Source organism: Odontomachus brunneus, unplaced genomic scaffold (assembly GCF_010583005.1).
Source record: "Odontomachus brunneus isolate Ranch 3 - 2012 unplaced genomic scaffold, Obru_v1 Obru_scaffold_025, whole genome shotgun sequence".
Taxonomy (NCBI): Eukaryota; Metazoa; Arthropoda; class Insecta; order Hymenoptera; family Formicidae; genus Odontomachus; species Odontomachus brunneus.
The window spans coordinates 1,072,535-1,090,334 of record NW_022639475.1 but is presented as its reverse complement, the minus strand read 5'-3'; the positions used below and the strand labels follow the sequence as shown (position 1 = coordinate 1,090,334).

The window sequence follows — 17,800 nt, the reverse complement described above, 5'->3', positions numbered from 1 at the left end:
GAGAGAGAGAGAGAGAGAGAGAGAGAGAGAGAGAGAGAGAGAGAGAGAGAGAGAGAGAGAGAGAGTTAATGTTGTTTTTAAAATCTTTATTATGATAAATTCATATAAAATTACAAGTGAGTTAGTTATATTGCTAAAACAAAAAAAGAGAAAATTGCTTTCATGTTCGAAGAAATTAATTGTTCAAATTAATTAATTAGATATTTGATTAGTATTTTCGTGAGTACGAATTAGCCTTTCTGTCTCTACCGATCTTTTATATTTCAATAAGAAGTCAAGTACACATACGAACTGAAGAAAGTTTGTTTACATGTTGACTCTCTTCATGAACATTCGGTATAATATATACAAAGTTAGAATACCTTCGTCACCTCTTTCTAAACACATCTCACATTCAAATAAACGTATCGTAATTCAGAATACATATGTATGTCGTTTGATATCAATCGAGTTTACATATTTTATCTAGGCTTTAGCCTAGCCGGGTTATACACAACGCATATTACCTTGTACGAATATTTGTTTTTAGTATATCGTGCAATTCGTATTTATTTTAAAATGTTCCGTCTGGATTATCAAAAATCGGAAAAACGAAGCGGAATTTATTATGCGCCTTGTGAAATGTGTTTGGTACTCAACGACGGTATCGGAACAATGGGACAGTAAGTTTATACGAATATATTTTCTGAAAGGATAAATAATCAAACAAGAACAAATATTTTATTTGTTTATTTTATATATTTTATTTATGTGAAAGACAATAATGTATGTTTAAGTTCTTTAAAGTAAAAATCGGTAGTGATATAATTTTGTTAAAATTAAATTTAGATACCATCGGTGTACAGTAATTGAACTTACCGGTTAAAACATCATTTGCATTTCCCAGTTTATTACTGCTTGAAAGAATAACGCAGGATTAAGTAAATATCGTGGGATAATATTTTTTTACTCACTCCGTTGAATGTTCAGTATGCACGCCCGAGGATGGATGCGCCTACGGCCTCAACAGAAATCAACAGCAGCAACAGCAGCAATCCCACAACAGCAACAGAAGATCGATGAGGTTGCCGCTGAAACCAATAAATCTGACGAACGAGGAAGATCATTGGGGAACGTGCAGTGGTTCGAAATCGTGCAACTTGACGTATCTGCGGAAGGATGGATTGGACGGTCTGCAACTTACCCCGTTGATATCGAAGCTCAGTGTGCTCGCTCACGAGCAACGTTGTTGGGGCCCTCGGGACAACAATACACCGAGCGAGAGCCGTCCAGACCCGGCATGTGCAACCTTTGCCGCAATTGTGCCTGCCGCAATTACACCTGCCACGATGTGCAACCTAACAGAGCAGCAGCACCTTACGGAACAGCAGCAATCCCAAAAGGAGGAGCAGCAACAAACGGAGCAACAGCATCCGATGGAGCAGCAGCTTCCGTTGGAGCAGCAACGTCAAATAAAACAAGAGCAACACCTACTGGAACAACAGCATGTAGTGAAACAGCAGCAGTTGACAGGCCATCAACATCACCTAATACAGCAGTTAACTGGGCAGCAGCATCTACTGGAACAACATCATCTGACGGAGCAACAACAACTGATAGAACAGCCATATCTGATGGGACAGCAGCCGCAGCAAATGACGGAGCAAGAGTCCGAGAGGATAACAAGTTGGAGCAACAAGGAGGAGAGCAACAACGACGACGAAACGAACCACGAACATTTAACGGGCCACGTGGACGAAAGAAATTCGTGCGCACAGTCCACGACTTTAATTCAGACCGAACTGTTCGTTTGTGGCCTGCAGAACATGGTACTGGTGCTGCTGATGGAGAACGGTACTGCGAACAATCCCGAACTAATACACGCTCTCGTAAGTTTGCGATTTCCACTGAATCTCAAAATAATACTTAAATAATATCTGATAATACTAAATAATACATGATAATATTTAAATAATATTTGATATTAAGTAAGACTTGGAAAATTTACGTATTTATTAGATGCATTTGTGCAAAGAATATAACTCGACATACTTAATAAAAATAGGCTTGGATACATACTATATAATATATACTATACATTGGATACATATAATATTATATAATATATACTATACATTGGATAATATTATATAATATATACTATACATTGGATACATACTATTCTATACTAGAGCACGTTGAAATCTATTAATATTCGACAAGATATAATATATATTTCCATATATACATCTTCGTGATTTAATGGCGATTCGTTTGATATAGTGGCAAACCTGCGTGAGCACCCTAGGGAAGCTCGAAACACGGCTGCAACAATGTTTGGAACCGCTCCCATCTACAGACAACAAAGAACAGTACAGCATTCTGAACGTGGACCCTCAGTGGGACACTATTCAGAGAGCAGGTTTATGGGGAATCACCGATCTAGATATCGTTTCCAGTCTCCACGACAGATTCCTGCGTTCCCGTCGCCAAACGAATGGTTCACAATACTTAACGGAGTTAATAATCAGGTAACAAACAGAATAAAAATACTAGCTTTTTTCTAACCACACTTTCATGTTAGATCGTCAGAATTTATATAATTTCCACGAAACAGGAAAGAGGACTCAGTGATTTACGGCAACCAGTGCGGGAGGATGGAGGTGTACTACCAGCAAACAGTGTCGCCGAGCAGCTTCGGGTCACTGCCAACTCCAGCGGACCTAATGGGAATCGTAGCCCTCAAGGCAAAACGTAGACTGGAGAGAGATCATGGAATTGTGCTGCTGTAAATGGAATTGCATATCACTTGTGTCGCAGTGAATGGTAGCGTGCGCAGCCGAGAATTCGTGTTATTTTTAACCCTCGTGTGATCGCAAAAGTGAGATATGCTATTTGCACGCTTAACGCTAAGTTTGCTTAATTTGCAAAGAATGTAAATATGAAAATTTTCGCCGACAATGTGTATTTCGCTGCTTTGAATAAGCTATAATAATAATAATATGTCTGTATATTTCTCAATGTAATTTACGACCGGAAATTTGAGCATACAATTTTTCGAGAATTTAATTTGAAAATATAATTATTTTAAAGTGTGACTATCATAACAATATGATGCGCGTTGTAATTATACGATATATAGAATATAAGACGGGAATTAAGATCTTATAATATCCAGTAATGGTGTTCTTTTTTTATCACTAATGTCTATTTTTTCATAAATATCGATTAAACTTTAGTCTAAATTTAAATTAGGAGTTTGAATAGAGTTTAAACTTAGACTCTCTTTCTCCCTCTCTCTCTCTCTCTCTCTCTAAAGTTTAATCGAATTGTTTTTTTAGTAGAAACGAGCGTAAATAATCCATTTTTTCGAAGCAGCTGACGAGAGAAAATTCAATATAATCACACGAGGGTTAATTATTCCTTTATTCGTTATAACGCACGTTACGTTATGTTCCCGGCTAGGGCGCCATTTTGTACATATTTTTCCACGCTTGCAGATTTAAGTGCAGGTTAAATGCATTAATTAACGCAAATTGCCGCATATACATTGTGAATACATTGTGAACGGGAAAATTCGTTCGACCGCGTCGAGATGATTTTATGACAGTAAAAAGGATACGGCTGACAGAAGCGTTTTTCTACATATGTATTTTTGTAAACACAGGATAATTCGCAGGAAATTGGTTACGGTCGCGAACAAGAGCTTTTATATGTCGCCGAAGTCCCGGACGGCACGGTATACTCTATGAAAAATTTTATGTAAGCGCGGCAAGTATATACTCGTGCTTTCTGGGATGTATAACTTAATGACGTGTTTTTATGATGCTATGGATCGAGAAATTTTCTATGATATAGCTGATCTTCGACATCTCAAGTCAATGCGTTTCCTCATATATATACATATATATTTCCGCCGTCTTAATCACGTAGATATTACAACTTACACTACTTTATATCGCGCAAGATGTCCCAGAATTGAAACAGAAAGCGGGCACATGCATAGCCTTACTCTTCCTGAAATTCTAACGCCACAAAATCTTCGACGTTTCACTCGCCATTGGAAATGTCGAGGCGCCGACAATTCTCATAATATTATGAATCGAGAACGAAGCGTTTTGGAAGCGTTATTCGTGATTTGATTTCATTAAACAGATCCTATCTGAGAAATTCGGTTAACAGAATATTGAACATTGTCATTTCAGAGAACTATGAAGACACGGAACGTTTTGAGTGTCGAAAGATCGAAGAATTGCAGGAAACAGTGGCATTCTCGTCGGGAAAAAAGAAAAAAGAACGAAAGTGATATCGAATCATGCGAGAGTTGCGAATCATATTTAGTTATCCATTGTCCGCTGCAATTCTCGGACATCTTGTAAATAGTAGATTATTCTTTGTACATACGTGTGTGTGCATATAACGAATCAACTTATAATTTATTGTTTGTGTTTGAATCGAACAAGCGCTTTTAGGCTGTTGCGGTTTTATTAAAGCAATGCTAGCAATTGAACGAGAGAATCGAATGTATAGAATTCGAAAAATCCTCGAAAGACAAGCGAACTGTGCGCGATTTTCGCTGTAAAAATAAGACGAAATAGTAGTAAGGTTTTTTTCTTATACGAACCGAGACAGCAAAAATTTCTGAAAGATACCTTGAAATGTCCAAAAGATATACCATTTGTTTAGACGTCTTTCAAAAGTCTTTTACAAATTTGCGCTGTCTGGGAAGTTTTGTTTCCGTGAAAAAATTAATCTTGAAAATCTTTTCCATCAACTCGGATAATACGACATTACGTTGTCGTTGCGTCAAATTGATACCGAATCATCTCGACTCACTTTCGTACGAGAAGAATTCTCTCGTTCTATGCTTGCGGGTAGAATTATCGCTTCATAGCCCGATATATTCGCGTGAGAATCAGTATTCCAATATCCGCGAACGCGCTACGTCCAGTATTTCTAGTCGTCCGAATTGCTTTTGTAGAAGCAGAAAAGAAACGAACCATCGATAATAATATCGTAGGACACGATGATCATACTGTCTGTCTGTTGTCAATTTCTATGTAAAAATTTAGCTAATCGTTGAGTCGCGGTTTGTACTCGGCGCTACTTAAATCCGTTCTCCGCCGTCGCGATAAATCTTTAAATGAAAATGTCGACGAGCTCGCGCAAAAGTCACTCGCGCGAGACGAGTTTTGTCATTTTTTTTCTTTTTCCCCATTTTTATCACAGCAACGACGATATGCGAACTGCAACCGCTTATGTAAATACACATATATTGCACGGATGGGGGAGGGGGGGCTTTCTGGCGAGCGAAGCCGAATCGCGAGACGTCACCGCGCATTCCGCTAGGATGATCTTTTTTGCATTTTGCGTTCCATAGATCTTTCTGGATTTTCGTTCGAGAGACGAAGTGTAATAAAGCGATTCGTTGCTTTTCGAGTACTCTAAGTGAATTACTGTATACCACATTATCCGGCGCATCCTGTGATTCTTATCCACACTATGACTACTACTTGATCCTGGATACTTTATCCTCAGATTCCAAATTGTTTAATCGTATTGCTACTATACATAAGGTTTCAATTTTTATTAGAAACAAGCAATTTTATTCCTTTTTAACTTGATAAAAGAATTAAAATTTTTAATGTTCCATGATTTAAAACAATAACATTTTTTTATTTTCATTTTTACTAGAGAGATATCTAATTTCATTTCTTTTTCTAATTTGATGAAATAAAATTTTCAATATTTCATTATTTAAAACAACGACAAATATAAATCTTTTCGATCTCGATAGTTTTTACTAGAGAGACTTAATTCTATTTGTTTTTAATTTGATAAGAGAAATCAAATTTGTAATATTCTGTGTATGTGATTTAGACAATAGCATGCACGAATCTTTTTATGTTGAACGAATAGTTACATATTGAAATATGTAATTATAAAATGTATGAATACTTACACAAACAGAAAATGTACGAGCAAAATGACTTTAGATTTATGTTTTTTTAGTATCGCAAATGGGGTGGCTGAGAAGTGACTTTAGGACTCAATAGTGGAAAATTCGTAGTTACACGACGAGGTACGATCCAGGAGATCTAGGCGAGCCTCCCGGTCTAGCTGGTTCATTATCATATTCGTGCCACGTCATAAAGCGTTTAACGTAAATAGTAGAGAAAATCTTTGCTCCTACCTAATATTACAAATGCATAAATGCATTACAAGGTGTGTGTACGAGGAAAAACTGCATTCTAACGCGGCGTAAATATGTTTTGCAAGGAGAGACATGTTTGCGGAAAAAAATTACTTCTATATGCGACGAGGGCAGTAAATATATGGATTATGAAGTCTGAGCTGTTTCTTCAAATTCCACGAAACAAATCACAGCGAAGAGTCAGAGGTGTCAGGATCGGAAACCAGAATTTTATATCTGAATCGTTTCATCGTCATATATTCAACCACTGCGCATTATTATAAATATCCTTATTAAATAGATAATATAGATTAGAAGTAAGTCATACAATGATTCAATGTGTTAAACTGAGCTAGAAAAATGCGACGCGAGATATTCGTGTACTTTCTTTTTCTTACATAAATAATTACTAAGACTCAACTAATCTTTAATTTCTTATTTCAGATAAATAGTCTACTTACACCGGCAAACATCGGGAAGGCGAGCCCACCAGCCTCATATAAATATTGCTCGAACGTGTCGTGCGCTGTGTTAATTAAAACACATTAAACAGTTAAAAAAACCTGCTTTGCGCTCGACTGGATTATGGTAATTCACGGGGACCTCGATGGTAGAGAACGCACGCCTCTAGAGCGTGGACCAATGGCTCCGAAAGAGAGGCGAGCCCACCGGTCATCCGCGGTATTTAAAGCCCGACACGATGGAAAGTTCGTGATAAGATATACTCACTCGCTCACGGGATCGTCGTCGCGGGATTCTACACGTTTCTTCCTTTCGTATCTTTCCTAGAGTCGTCTCGAGATGGTAAGAGCGAGAATTGATTCGTTTGTACGGGAGCTAGTTCCCGTCATACGAATATAAAAATTTGCTAAGTTTCACAGAAAGTACTCCTGAATCGAACGTAATCTCTTGTGTTCTCTGTTTCAGACCACCTACACCGACAAAGGACCAAAGGTAAGCATCATGTTTCATCATCTGGAATTGAGTTACGAGTCAGATACTGTGATGTATATGAAGCCGTGATTTTCAGCCCGTTGGTGGGAAGTTCCTCAGCTTCGACCACGTGAAGTTTTGGGTCGGAAACGCAAAGCAGGTATAAATCCGAATATATAATATCTATATCCACAACGAATATTTATTCTCTCTCGTGTAAACTGCATGTGCTCAATTAAATAGACTCGATTTGCTGAAACCTAGTTGTGTCTATTGCAGGTCGCCAGTTTCTATCGATGCCGGATGGGCTTCGAACCTTTGGGATATCGTGGTTTGGAAACTGGTTCCAGACGAACAGCTGCGCATGCTGTCAAGCAGGACAAAGTGAGTAACTTTGACGACGAGCTAAAAAGAAGCTGCTTACTCAGGAGAGTCATTAAAAAATTCTAACGTTAAAGTACACAAAGTTTTGCTTCTTTTCTAACATGTGGAACTTTTTAATGGATTGCGATTACTCTTGCAGATTATATTTGTATTCGAGTCACCCTACGAGCCCGACGATGAAGAGATGTCGAAACATCTTACTAAACACGGAGACGGAGTGCGAGATGTGGCGTTTAGTGTCGAAGACATCGACACCATTGTAAAGGTAAAACGAAACTGTAAGACATCTTCCAGAGGAATATTTCTGATATTTCCTCGAGAGAGAACTATCAGAAATATAAAATAAATTAAAACTTTTTAAAGTTGTAATGAGAACAAATGTTATGGAAAATTCTTTAGAATCACTCGCGAAATCGAGGAAAACGTACACAATGGAAATAAATTTCTACGAAATAAAAATTGATTTTCTCATTTAATGTTCAATAGTAAAATAATCATAATAGAATTCATCAGAGCTAATATATTAAATCGCAGGTTGCCAAGCAAAAAGGTGCCAAGATAGTGCGCGATATATGGGAAGAGAGTGACGAGTACGGCATCATAAGAATGGCTACTGTGAAAACCGTATGTGTGGAAAAACTTGTCGAAAGCCTCTTTATATTTTCTAATAATAACCCATAGAATGATATTGGACATCGTTGAATGAACCTAATATTGTTTTCCTCTTTTTACAGTACGGTGATACGCTTCACACACTCATCGATCGGACAAAGTACAAGGGCTTCTTCCTCCCTGGCTTCGCGAAAGCACCGGTAGACTGTCTTCTCAAACAATTGTACGTATACACGAAAACGTGGTTTCATATAGTTCGCAGTGGTATCAAGTTACTCGGAGAATTTTTGCCGATTTCTTTCAGCGAAAATGCGACGTTTCATTCATTAAACTTTTATGATCTTTCGCGCAATTGGAAGATTCCTATCTTTCCGGATCTTCCGCGTGCCGAAAATAAAATCTCAAAGATGGCGCGAATCTTCTGTACAACTCGATATTCCTACGATATATGTCGTTCTAATCAACTCTTTTTAAATGATTGCAGACCACAGACGAATCTGAATTTCGTGGATCATGTAGTGGGTAATCAGCCCGACAAGCAGATGGAACCTGTCGCTAAATGGTATGCAAATTGATCTGTTCGTCAACACTTATGCTAAGAAGAAGCAATAAATAATCGTAGTTCTCTGTGGTGACTCTAGATGGCGATGATACTTTTGTTATGAATTATTGATAAAATGTTTCGATATGTGCACAGTATTCACGATAGAACGTACAATATATTGAAACGGTCATTATACTCGTTTGTGTGTGTATCATTCGTTAGTAACACTTGTTAGTATGTAATGTATAATACATTAAAGCCACTTAATTTATATTACGCGTTTCATTATTCGAATTATTCGAAGATATGTATAACAATATATAACACATTAAAATAGTAGTTTATTTCATAAACAAAGTAATTTATAATAGTAAACTATATATTGATATGTCATATGTATATATTATGTATAATTATGATATATTATAATTTAGTATTTTCATATTTAATATTTTCATACATACACACACACACACACACACACACACACACACACACACACACACACACACACACACATATATATATATATATATATAATACCAATTATAATATATATGTATATGGCATTAATAGTACTATTAGGACTCTTGGACAGACTAGTCACTTTGTAGCGCCACGGAGAAGCGCTATAGATCTGTACGAACGGACTACTTTTATGATGTCACAAAGTAGTAATTCATTTGTTCGAGCTCTTAGTTTAATAGTATTTATATATTAATATTATTATATATAATAGTATTTATATTATTAATATTATTTATAGTATTAATATTATTATATACATTAAAATATTTTCTAGAATATACAGGTTGTCCGGTAACTCACAGAGGACCCGCGGTATACGGGTAAATTAAATCAAACTGAACAAAAAATTCTTCTACCATTTTTTGCGAAAAACCACGTAAAATTCGAAGTTATTAATCAAAGAAGATTCGTGAACGATCATGCGCTATACGGTAGATGTGCTGTGATGGCGACGTCTGCCGCTATATACTTGTATATTAGATGAAACTGAACAAAAAATTCATTTACCATTTTTCAAATGACTACGTATATATTTAGTTATTAATTAAAAAAGATTAGTGCATTATCACGCACAATTGTATACCAAATTTCTTTAATTAATAACTAAATATGTACGTGATCACTTGGAAAATGGTAGAGGACTTTTTCAATTCAGTTTGACCTGATATACAAGCATACAGTGGCAAACGTTGCCATAACAGCTCATCTACCGTACGGCGCGTGATCATTTACGAAATCTTCTTGGGTTAATAACTCAAAATTTTACGCAGTTTGCAAAATAGTAGAGGAATTTTTTGTTCAGTTTGACCTAATCTATTTGTACACCGCGGCTTCTCCGTAAGAGAGTTATCCTATATATTATACTAATAGAGACACTCCTCCGTAAGAGACACCCTATATATTATACTAATTTTTTCTCCCCTACAGGTACGAGGAATGTTTGCAATTCCATCGATTTTGGTCGGTGGACGACACACAGCTCCATACGCAGTACTCGGCACTACGGTCCATCGTCATGACGAATTGGGAGGAGACGGTGAAGATGCCGATCAACGAGCCCGCGGCGGGCAAAAAGCGCTCACAGATCCAAGAGTACGTCGAGTACTACGGCGGTGCCGGTGTGCAACACATCGCCCTCAATACCAGCGACATCATTACAGCGGTGGGTATTACAACGTGACGATTTTTGCGCATGTGACGCACATATTTAATTGAACATAGCTCGAGCGCGATCTAAGAGACATTTCGAAGGCCAACTTTGCAATCGTTATTTGTAATTATTAACTACTCAGGGATTGTTGAATAGATTCCAAGTAGTCCAAAAATCCCGAGATTAAAGATATATCTGGCAGCTCTAGAACACCATTTGCGTTTTAAGTTTAAAGTTATATTAATTTTCACGCACACACGATATAACTATAACGATATAACAAGTATCCTAAAGTATTCCGTTTTCGTAGATAACGCATTTACGTGCACGAGGAATGGAATTTCTCGACGTGCCTGATAGTTACTACGATATGCTGAGGAATCGCCTGAAGGTCAGCGGCACGAAGATCGTGGAGGACTTGGATATGCTGCAGGTATATCTCTATTTTAAATAGCGATTTGATTATCCGTTACATCGAGTCGAGCAAAACGCATATATATGTTATTAATATACCGATCACGTTGTCACGTCACAGAAACTGAAGATACTGATAGACTATGACGAAAACGGCTACCTTCTACAAATATTCACGAAGAACATGCAAGACCGGCCGACGCTGTTTCTCGAAGTCATACAGAGGCGCAATCATAACGTGAGTAATTAATACCTGTATTCATAGTCAGACCTTATATTTAAGATCTCCTTAAGTTCATTTTTAGATGCTCTAAGGATCATTTTATTGGCTACAGAGTATCTGAAGATGAACTTAAGGAAGCCTTAAATATAAGGCCTGACTATGAATACGGGCATAAGAGTGTTCGAAAAAAACGTGATTAATTAAATTTACAAAACTGATCGCTTAACACGTTCGCTACCAGCATCATATATGTATGACAAAAAGTTTTTTTTTATATACATATTACCAAACTAAGTCTATTGTACGCAATTACGCAAAAAGAAAAATCAAATACGAAATTGGTTGTGAGGAGAATTCGTAAATAAATCGTGATAGCAAATGTGTTAAACTTCAAAGAAATCTATGTAGCTGTAATGTAGCGCATCTTTTTCACGTCCCCCTTTTTTGTTTAGGGCTTCGGTGCCGGCAACTTCCAGGCATTGTTCGAAGCAATTGAATTGGAACAAGCGAAACGCGGAAATTTATAAAATATCCCGATACACTTATAAAACTATTAACATGATCGATTAGCTTCAAGCCAGTTCCACACGATCATACAATACGATAGCGAACGTATATTATCGTTAGTTAATGTAATTGGTTATTTCGTATCATTTTTTTTTTATTTTAATAAATGAATTGTTATATTAGCTAAATATTGGTCCAACCTTGCCATATCGTGTGAAGCCGACTTTAAGCGTTTGTTGAACGTATAATAAATTCGTCACGACCAATTAATTCCGTATTCTTGTATTTAATGGCCAACAGTCGTATTACAAAAATACACAGCATTAATGTAAAATATGTTACAATACATTTTGAAGCGTATGTAATAATGCAAACGTTACCTGCCGTCAAAAACCAAACTCTCCCGACATAATTACCTAAGTGTGTCTGTATGTATATGTGTATTGTGCTACGACAAATTCACGTATGAGATTAACCAAGTGACGCAAATTTATTTCCGAGAAGTAACACATTTATCTACATAACATATATATGTGTATGTATACATATACATATATATACACACACATATATATATATACATACATATACACGGAGGAAAAGCGAATCAAATTGTATTGTGTGTATGTGTGTATGATTTTCTTCATTTCTCAATTTTTGTCTCCTTTTTATGTAGTGGCCAAGATATAAGCAGATAATCTTCATATAAAACCTGTGATATCTAAAAAAAATGGGGGGCATGGGGTAGATAGGTATGCGATCGTGACGAAGAAGAAAGGGATCGATGACGACGGATGGTTGCGCTCACTTAGTTCGATCTCTTCAGGGTGCCCGTCGCACAGCAACCCCCGCCCATGGTGATTGGTTACCGGTCGCGGTGAACCAGTTCGATCTCTCATTGTTCACGCGGTATCATGAATGCCAAGGCGAAAGATATCGTGCTGACAGAAATATGAGTTTCCCATTGGCTTCAGCACAAAGGTCTGTGAGAAGGCGTGTGGTGGGTCCTCGTCTGCCTATATATAATATAAAAAAAAATATATATATATCTCAGAAAAATATGAACAATGAACTTGATAACACTCGCAGAGTTTGTAGAAGAAACAGATCCTTCATTTGCTAAGAAAAAAGAAACAAAAGATTATTGCGCTTCTAAAAGGGAGTTTTTCTTCTGAGAACAGTTTCAAAGAAAAAAAATAGTTTTTATTGTGCTATTATACATCTCAAAAATAAGCGTCAGAACTGTACATGTAAAAATAATTGCATCGAAGCCTTATGAAGTATTTTATAAAATATCGTATAATTAGTACTATAACACTGAATGTGCAGTCAGTATTCCTATTTTTACATGTTATATCGATACAGATTAGGATATTGTTAGCGAAACACAACATCCACATCAGGACGCAATATTACAGCACGCAATACTGAAGTACCGCCATTGTGTCAATGCTGCGATCACAGTTAATTTCGTAATTACGTGAGGTAACAACATAAAAATTAAAGCATGAAAATGCCGTAGCTGTAGGCATTATTAATATGTAAATTGTCGTGGCTTGCAATCGTCTGTCCCAATTTGTTCAGCAATTTAATCTTACGCTATTGTTAAGTCGCTCGTTTTCGATGCAACTGTCGAATAATTGTGGATTCAGTATCTCGGAATGCGCGTGCTAAATCAGTAGGTGGAAGCGGAAAATGCGACAGGCGTATATCCGATCCAGTCAGTGAAAAATTTATGAACAGGAGCACGCAATAATATAACCAAGCTATGTTGTGCATTGCGAAAAAAAGGAAAAAAAGCACCCACATCTCGGATGTTAAAAGAGACTCGAACAAACGAGGCTTGCCTGTAATGCAGAGCAACACAGGGGTGCGGGAGAGTGGGGGCAAAGAGGAGAGTTTCCGGTACCTGATGCCTAAACCGTGTCGTGCAATGCGAGTCTGAAGATGTCGTGCTGCACGTAAAAGCTGGTGCCGATCGGCTTCAGGACAAACGTCTGGATGTACGCATGAGGCTGATCCTCGTCGGTCTGCCCAAATCACCAACGATAACACAATCAGTAAGTGAATTCTCTCTTATCGCTGCTTTTATTTCCGAGGTAGATTCGTGTGCACAGATGCGAGTTGTATCGAATCACGAAGATTATTGAATTATAGGTACTAAAGATATAATACAGACTGAGAGAAAAAGAGAGATGTATAAAGAATAGGGCAGAATTACGGACGGGACTCGTGAGCAGAAATTAATAGGCAAATTGATCACTTGATGAGAATGATCAATTTTTTTTATGCATTTGTATTGGGTGCATTGCATTTAACACATCAAAATTCTTTCTCTTTTTGAAAGTATATATATGCAAGAATGAGACACTAAGAATTCAGGATGCACGAGAATTAAATTACTGAACTGAATTGGTTTGACAATAACCTGAGATCCTGGCTTGAATTTACATAGATGGTGTCATTTCTGTTTAATGCTACCTTGACCACAGACTGTAGCTGAACTGCTTGGGAAGATGGCATTCGATATCTCTCATACAGGAGTTATCAGATAACTGCTATGAGCTAACAACTATTTGATAGTTGTAACAATATTTTTCTTACCTGCAGCCTTCCTAATACATTAATGAGAACTCCACCATCAAACATTGGTTGCGAATCAATCGCTGTTATCATCCGATTTATCTTTTGAAAAGATAAGCTCTAAAAAAGACAAGAGAAATAAGTCGATATAACAAAATGACAAATTTTGTCACTATTATCTCAACTTTTTTAGTTGTTAAAAATTAAAATGACACAACGTTTGATAGCAAATGAACGTTACAGGGGTGTGTAACCCTTGTGTGTAGTGTCCTCTATGAAAATAACCTCAAACCAGCAGAATAACAGAAATATAACAGATAATGCTTAGATAAATTAAATAGGACCAACTTGAGCTTACTCACAGTTAATTTTTCCATTATTTTCATGGCGCCTTGTAACTGTAGGCCCTCGAACGTCATAAAAGACGTCTCCGTCTGCGAAAATAGGTTATGTTAGGCAATACAATTAGCGCGAACGGACCGAACAGTCGGCACCGCGAAACGACAATCGGCACTTACATTATACATGTTTATAAGATTCGGCCTCTGTGCGGGATCGTCGAAGAGCATGTAATATTGCTGGACGAAGCCCTTACCAATCGCTTCGTATTGCGCGTTCATTGCCATGATACAACGGGGAGCCGGGGAATCGCCGACACCGTTCGTGATCCGCTCGCTCGTACCCTCGTCTCGCCGACCCGCAGTATTATAACCTTATATCTGCGGCGCACAGTTATATAGATGTACTGCTACAACTTCAGCCGAAATGTGCAGTGTTGTCCTTTTTAACTGAACTTTCTGCGCAAAAGTGTGTATATTCCAAGGAAGCATGAGAACAACTACAAGCCTGATTTCAGTGGCCAGAGCTAGGCCATTTTTGATACGCCATCTAACAAAGTGCGTAACAAACTTTACTACGTCCGTTAGGCGCATTTCGAAGAAGTCCATAATAGGTACCCAGTTAAAAAGTACAAACCTCCAAAGTCCACGATCACCCTAACCAAATACTTGAAGAACTCAAAGATCACTATTTGAATTCCGCGGTCATTGGTTCAATGACTGCACAAGTTGAAACGTTTTTTCGTTTCATGACCACGGTAGCGTTTGGTTGGTTGGTTTGTTTTGATCCACTTAACGCTCGCAACGCCTCGAGCAACAAAGATAGAATGACACTCGCGGCGTTGCGAGCGTTAAGTGGATCAAACCAAACTAACCAACCAAACGCTACCGTGGTCACGAAACGAAAAAACGCCTTTGGTTATGAACACTAGGTGGCGATGGATTTTATCCGTGGCCAAGTTAAGATGGATGGATGAATCCTCTAACCTTAAACGCGGTTTTTTACGAAACAAATGCCACGATGAGCGAAGTCGCGGGGAACTCGTATGAAAATGCAGACGACGTAGTCACGGTGGGCACATACGTGATAATCAAAAAGCAGAGCTATAGTAAGCTACATAAGGTGTCTGAAAATGGTACTCTGATGCTAGGCAAGGACCAGGTGGAAATGCGCGAGATCGTCGGCAAGCCGTTCTGGAGCACCTTTGAAATGGTACCGTCGCGAAATGGCGGCAGAGCCTTCACCCTGAAACTAGCCGAGCAGACGGAGTCCTGGGACGATTTGAAAGGTGACCTGAGCGGACACGACAATCGCTCTATCACGGATGACGGTACGTCACAGAAACTGTCAAAGGAAGAGATTCTACAGCTGCAGGAAACTGGCAAGACTGGCAAAGAGATCATCGGCAGTCTCATAGAAAACAGCAAATCCTTCGCAGCAAAAACTGAATATTCTCAAGAGAAGTACATCAAGAAGAAGGAACGCAAGTATTTCAGATTCTTGACAGTATGTAGACCCACTGTGGTGTCCCTGCACGAGGTACACTTCAGATTAAACCCTGATAAAATTGGAGGACTGCGAATGGATGCGCTAGCGCAAATATTGTCCTACAGTGATGTGCAGTCTGATGGCTTGTACATGCTGTACGACAGTGGATCCCAAGGACTACCTGCTGCAGCTATGTTGGATAGAATAGGTACTAATACCAATGGCCATCTGATTAATCTACATCCAGGCAACATACCTCAGACTGCCATCATTCAGGCTATGAACTTCCCTGGAGAATTGAAGGACAGGCATGTTACAGTGAACATTTATAGTTTTTTAAGATTGCACTACCAGGGTGAGTCGAGTGTATTAGACAGCATTGCTGCATCTAAGAATGCTGTTGACAATAAAGTAACAAAGTCAAAGGACTCAAAAGAAGCAACTGAAGAAACTAATGATAAAATTAACAGTAACCTAGTATCAAATTTAGGCACCGTAGACTTTAAATTAGAAGATAAAGCAGGAGCAGATATTGCACTAATTGCAAGTGAAGAATGTGCTAATGCTTTGAAACGAAAACTCGACGAATCTGCGGACGCGGTGCCTATAAAAAAGCCAAAGTGGTTCTTTGAGACGCAACGCGCGGTGGATTTATTGAACGCCTCCAAGGCTCGTGGCTTGACCATTGTGGCCAAGGAACATCCGTTAAATATTGTAAATGCTCTGTTGCCTTTCTTGGGAGCCTCACGACCGTTTGTTATCTTCCATATGCATCGAGAGCCGCTGCAAGAGACTTACATGGGACTCAAGCAAAAGCGTGGTGTGATAAATTTAAGATTGTTCACAAATTTCTTACGTTCATATCAAGTGTTGCCTGACAGGACTCATCCTAACATACTGACAAGTGATACCGGTGGATATATCTTAACAGGATATCTAGTTGAATAATAAAAAAAAATATATCTTAATAAATTTTTATATGATGAATCCATTAGCATGTACTTGCAAAATTTAAATACTAAGAAATAAGATATACAGCTTATAGAAAGAAATTATAATGAGAGAAATTAAATAGTAATTATTTATATAAACACATGTATATATATTACGTTAGTATTATCAGTTTATTCAGAAGACTCCCTCAACCTATCTATTTCGTATTTTTTATCTTCTCTATATTTTACTTGGCTTGCAGACTCTCAAATAGCGCTTCCTGCCAAAATATCGAAGTACAAGTTCTAAAAAAAAAATATCCGAACTTGTTCGGATACGTCTACATATAACGGCGATTAGGTTGAAATTTTTTTTATGTAATTGTGAAAAATAGATTTAAGCGGGAAACATACACTCTTGCATGAAGCTATAATATCCACGCATAAGAAAATGAACCAATCAGGTCCTCAGTTCTATTGCTACGATGAAGATGAAGGCACAATGCGTTGTGCATTATGCCTTTATGCAAGAGTGTGTGCTTCCCGCTTTAGGGCGCATTCACACCTTAGCAGAAAAGCAGAAGCCAATTAGAACTCGTATTGAAAATCAAGCGATAGTAGAGAACCTCTAGTAAAGAGAATTGTCAAGCAGCTACTCTGCGATTGGCTGGCATAAACATGTACGGACCCGAACATTGCGACGCCACTGCAAAACTATATATTATATAAAGTTTTGATACTCTCTTGAAAAGTTCTAGAGCTCTTTGCAACAATTTTAAATAGTTCCGGTCATTAAATACAAAAAAATAGACTTTTAAAAAAAGGTGCGCTAAGTTCTCGCAGCGCACCTAATCAAACAACCTATTTAAATTAACTATTACTTTAGAGTTCCGGTTTGTTTTACAATAGTTCTAGAGTTCTATATCATAAATAGCAATAGTTTTCAAGAAATAGTTGATTTTACTGATTAAGTGCGCTTCGAGAATTTAGC

The 17,800-nt window shown here is 37.8% G+C and overlaps 4 protein-coding genes across 9 annotated transcripts in view; 3 read left to right on the top strand and 1 right to left on the bottom strand.

Moving 5' to 3' along the window:
* Positions 1 to 5,421, top strand: part of LOC116842414 — an 11,082-nt gene extending 5,661 nt beyond the window's left edge. For all 3 annotated transcript variants that reach the window (XM_032811612.1, XM_032811613.1, XM_032811614.1), the window contains exons 10-12: positions 970 to 1,868; positions 2,263 to 2,510; positions 2,597 to 5,421. In XM_032811612.1, coding sequence (XP_032667503.1) covers positions 970 to 1,868; positions 2,263 to 2,510; positions 2,597 to 2,771 — 1,322 coding nt within the window. In that variant the 3' untranslated portion in view covers positions 2,772 to 5,421. The remainder of the gene's footprint in view (positions 1 to 969; positions 1,869 to 2,262; positions 2,511 to 2,596) is intronic.
* A 1,387-nt stretch (positions 5,422 to 6,808) lies between these two features.
* LOC116842416 (4-hydroxyphenylpyruvate dioxygenase) lies at positions 6,809 to 11,801 on the top strand. Its single transcript, XM_032811618.1, has 12 exons — positions 6,809 to 6,976; positions 7,100 to 7,126; positions 7,203 to 7,265; positions 7,385 to 7,489; positions 7,629 to 7,754; positions 8,024 to 8,113; positions 8,224 to 8,324; positions 8,586 to 8,663; positions 10,101 to 10,335; positions 10,634 to 10,756; positions 10,859 to 10,975; positions 11,413 to 11,801. Exons 1-12 carry the CDS (start codon positions 6,974 to 6,976, stop codon positions 11,485 to 11,487), a joined length of 1,143 nt encoding a protein of 380 aa, XP_032667509.1. The 5' UTR covers positions 6,809 to 6,973; the 3' UTR covers positions 11,488 to 11,801.
* Positions 11,734 to 14,922, bottom strand: LOC116842417 (probable nuclear transport factor 2). 3 transcript variants are annotated; one of them, XM_032811621.1, is made up of 5 exons: positions 14,569 to 14,922; positions 14,413 to 14,484; positions 14,072 to 14,170; positions 13,390 to 13,497; positions 11,734 to 12,483 (listed from the first exon to the last, which is right to left on the bottom strand). In XM_032811621.1, exons 1-5 carry the CDS (start codon positions 14,674 to 14,676, stop codon positions 12,370 to 12,372), a joined length of 501 nt encoding a protein of 166 aa, XP_032667512.1. In that variant the 5' UTR covers positions 14,677 to 14,922; the 3' UTR covers positions 11,734 to 12,369. The 3 variants fall into 3 exon arrangements, with proteins under 3 accessions (XP_032667512.1, XP_032667511.1, XP_032667510.1); XM_032811620.1 differs by having other exon boundaries at positions 13,377 to 13,497; positions 14,569 to 14,920; XM_032811619.1 differs by lacking the exon at positions 13,390 to 13,497 and having other exon boundaries at positions 14,569 to 14,910.
* Positions 14,923 to 15,312: 390 nt separating this feature from the next.
* Positions 15,313 to 16,985, top strand: LOC116842415 (tRNA (adenine(58)-N(1))-methyltransferase non-catalytic subunit TRM6). Of its 2 annotated transcripts, XM_032811617.1 has the most exons (2): positions 15,313 to 15,460; positions 15,540 to 16,985. In XM_032811617.1, the coding sequence occupies exon 2, from the start codon at positions 15,557 to 15,559 to the stop codon at positions 16,823 to 16,825; it is 1,269 nt and encodes a 422-aa protein (XP_032667508.1). In that variant the 5' UTR covers positions 15,313 to 15,460; positions 15,540 to 15,556; the 3' UTR covers positions 16,826 to 16,985. The 2 variants fall into 2 exon arrangements, with proteins under 2 accessions (XP_032667508.1, XP_032667506.1); XM_032811615.1 differs by having other exon boundaries at positions 15,313 to 16,985.
* The last annotated feature ends 815 nt before the right edge of the window (positions 16,986 to 17,800 follow it).

What these genes read in the sequence shown, in the direction of transcription:
- LOC116842416 (XM_032811618.1), top strand. An exon ending in GACTGTCTTCTCAAACAATT is followed by an intron (nt 8,325 to 8,585) that starts GTACGTATACAC and finishes AAATGATTGCAG; the next exon opens with ACCACAGACGAATCTGAATT. An exon ending in AGGACTTGGATATGCTGCAG is followed by an intron (nt 10,757 to 10,858) that starts GTATATCTCTAT and finishes GTCACGTCACAG; the next exon opens with AAACTGAAGATACTGATAGA.
- LOC116842417 (XM_032811621.1), bottom strand. Translation starts at nt 14,676, where the DNA reads ATGGCAATGAACGCGCAATACGAAGCGATTGGTAAGGGCTTCGTCCAG. An exon ending in ATCTTATAAACATGTATAAT is followed by an intron (nt 14,485 to 14,568) that starts GTAAGTGCCGAT and finishes CTATTTTCGCAG; the next exon opens with ACGGAGACGTCTTTTATGAC. An exon ending in AAATAATGGAAAAATTAACT is followed by an intron (nt 14,171 to 14,412) that starts GTGAGTAAGCTC and finishes TGTCTTTTTTAG; the next exon opens with AGCTTATCTTTTCAAAAGAT.
- LOC116842415 (XM_032811615.1), top strand. Translation starts at nt 15,362, where the DNA reads ATGAATCCTCTAACCTTAAACGCGGTTTTTTACGAAACAAATGCCACG.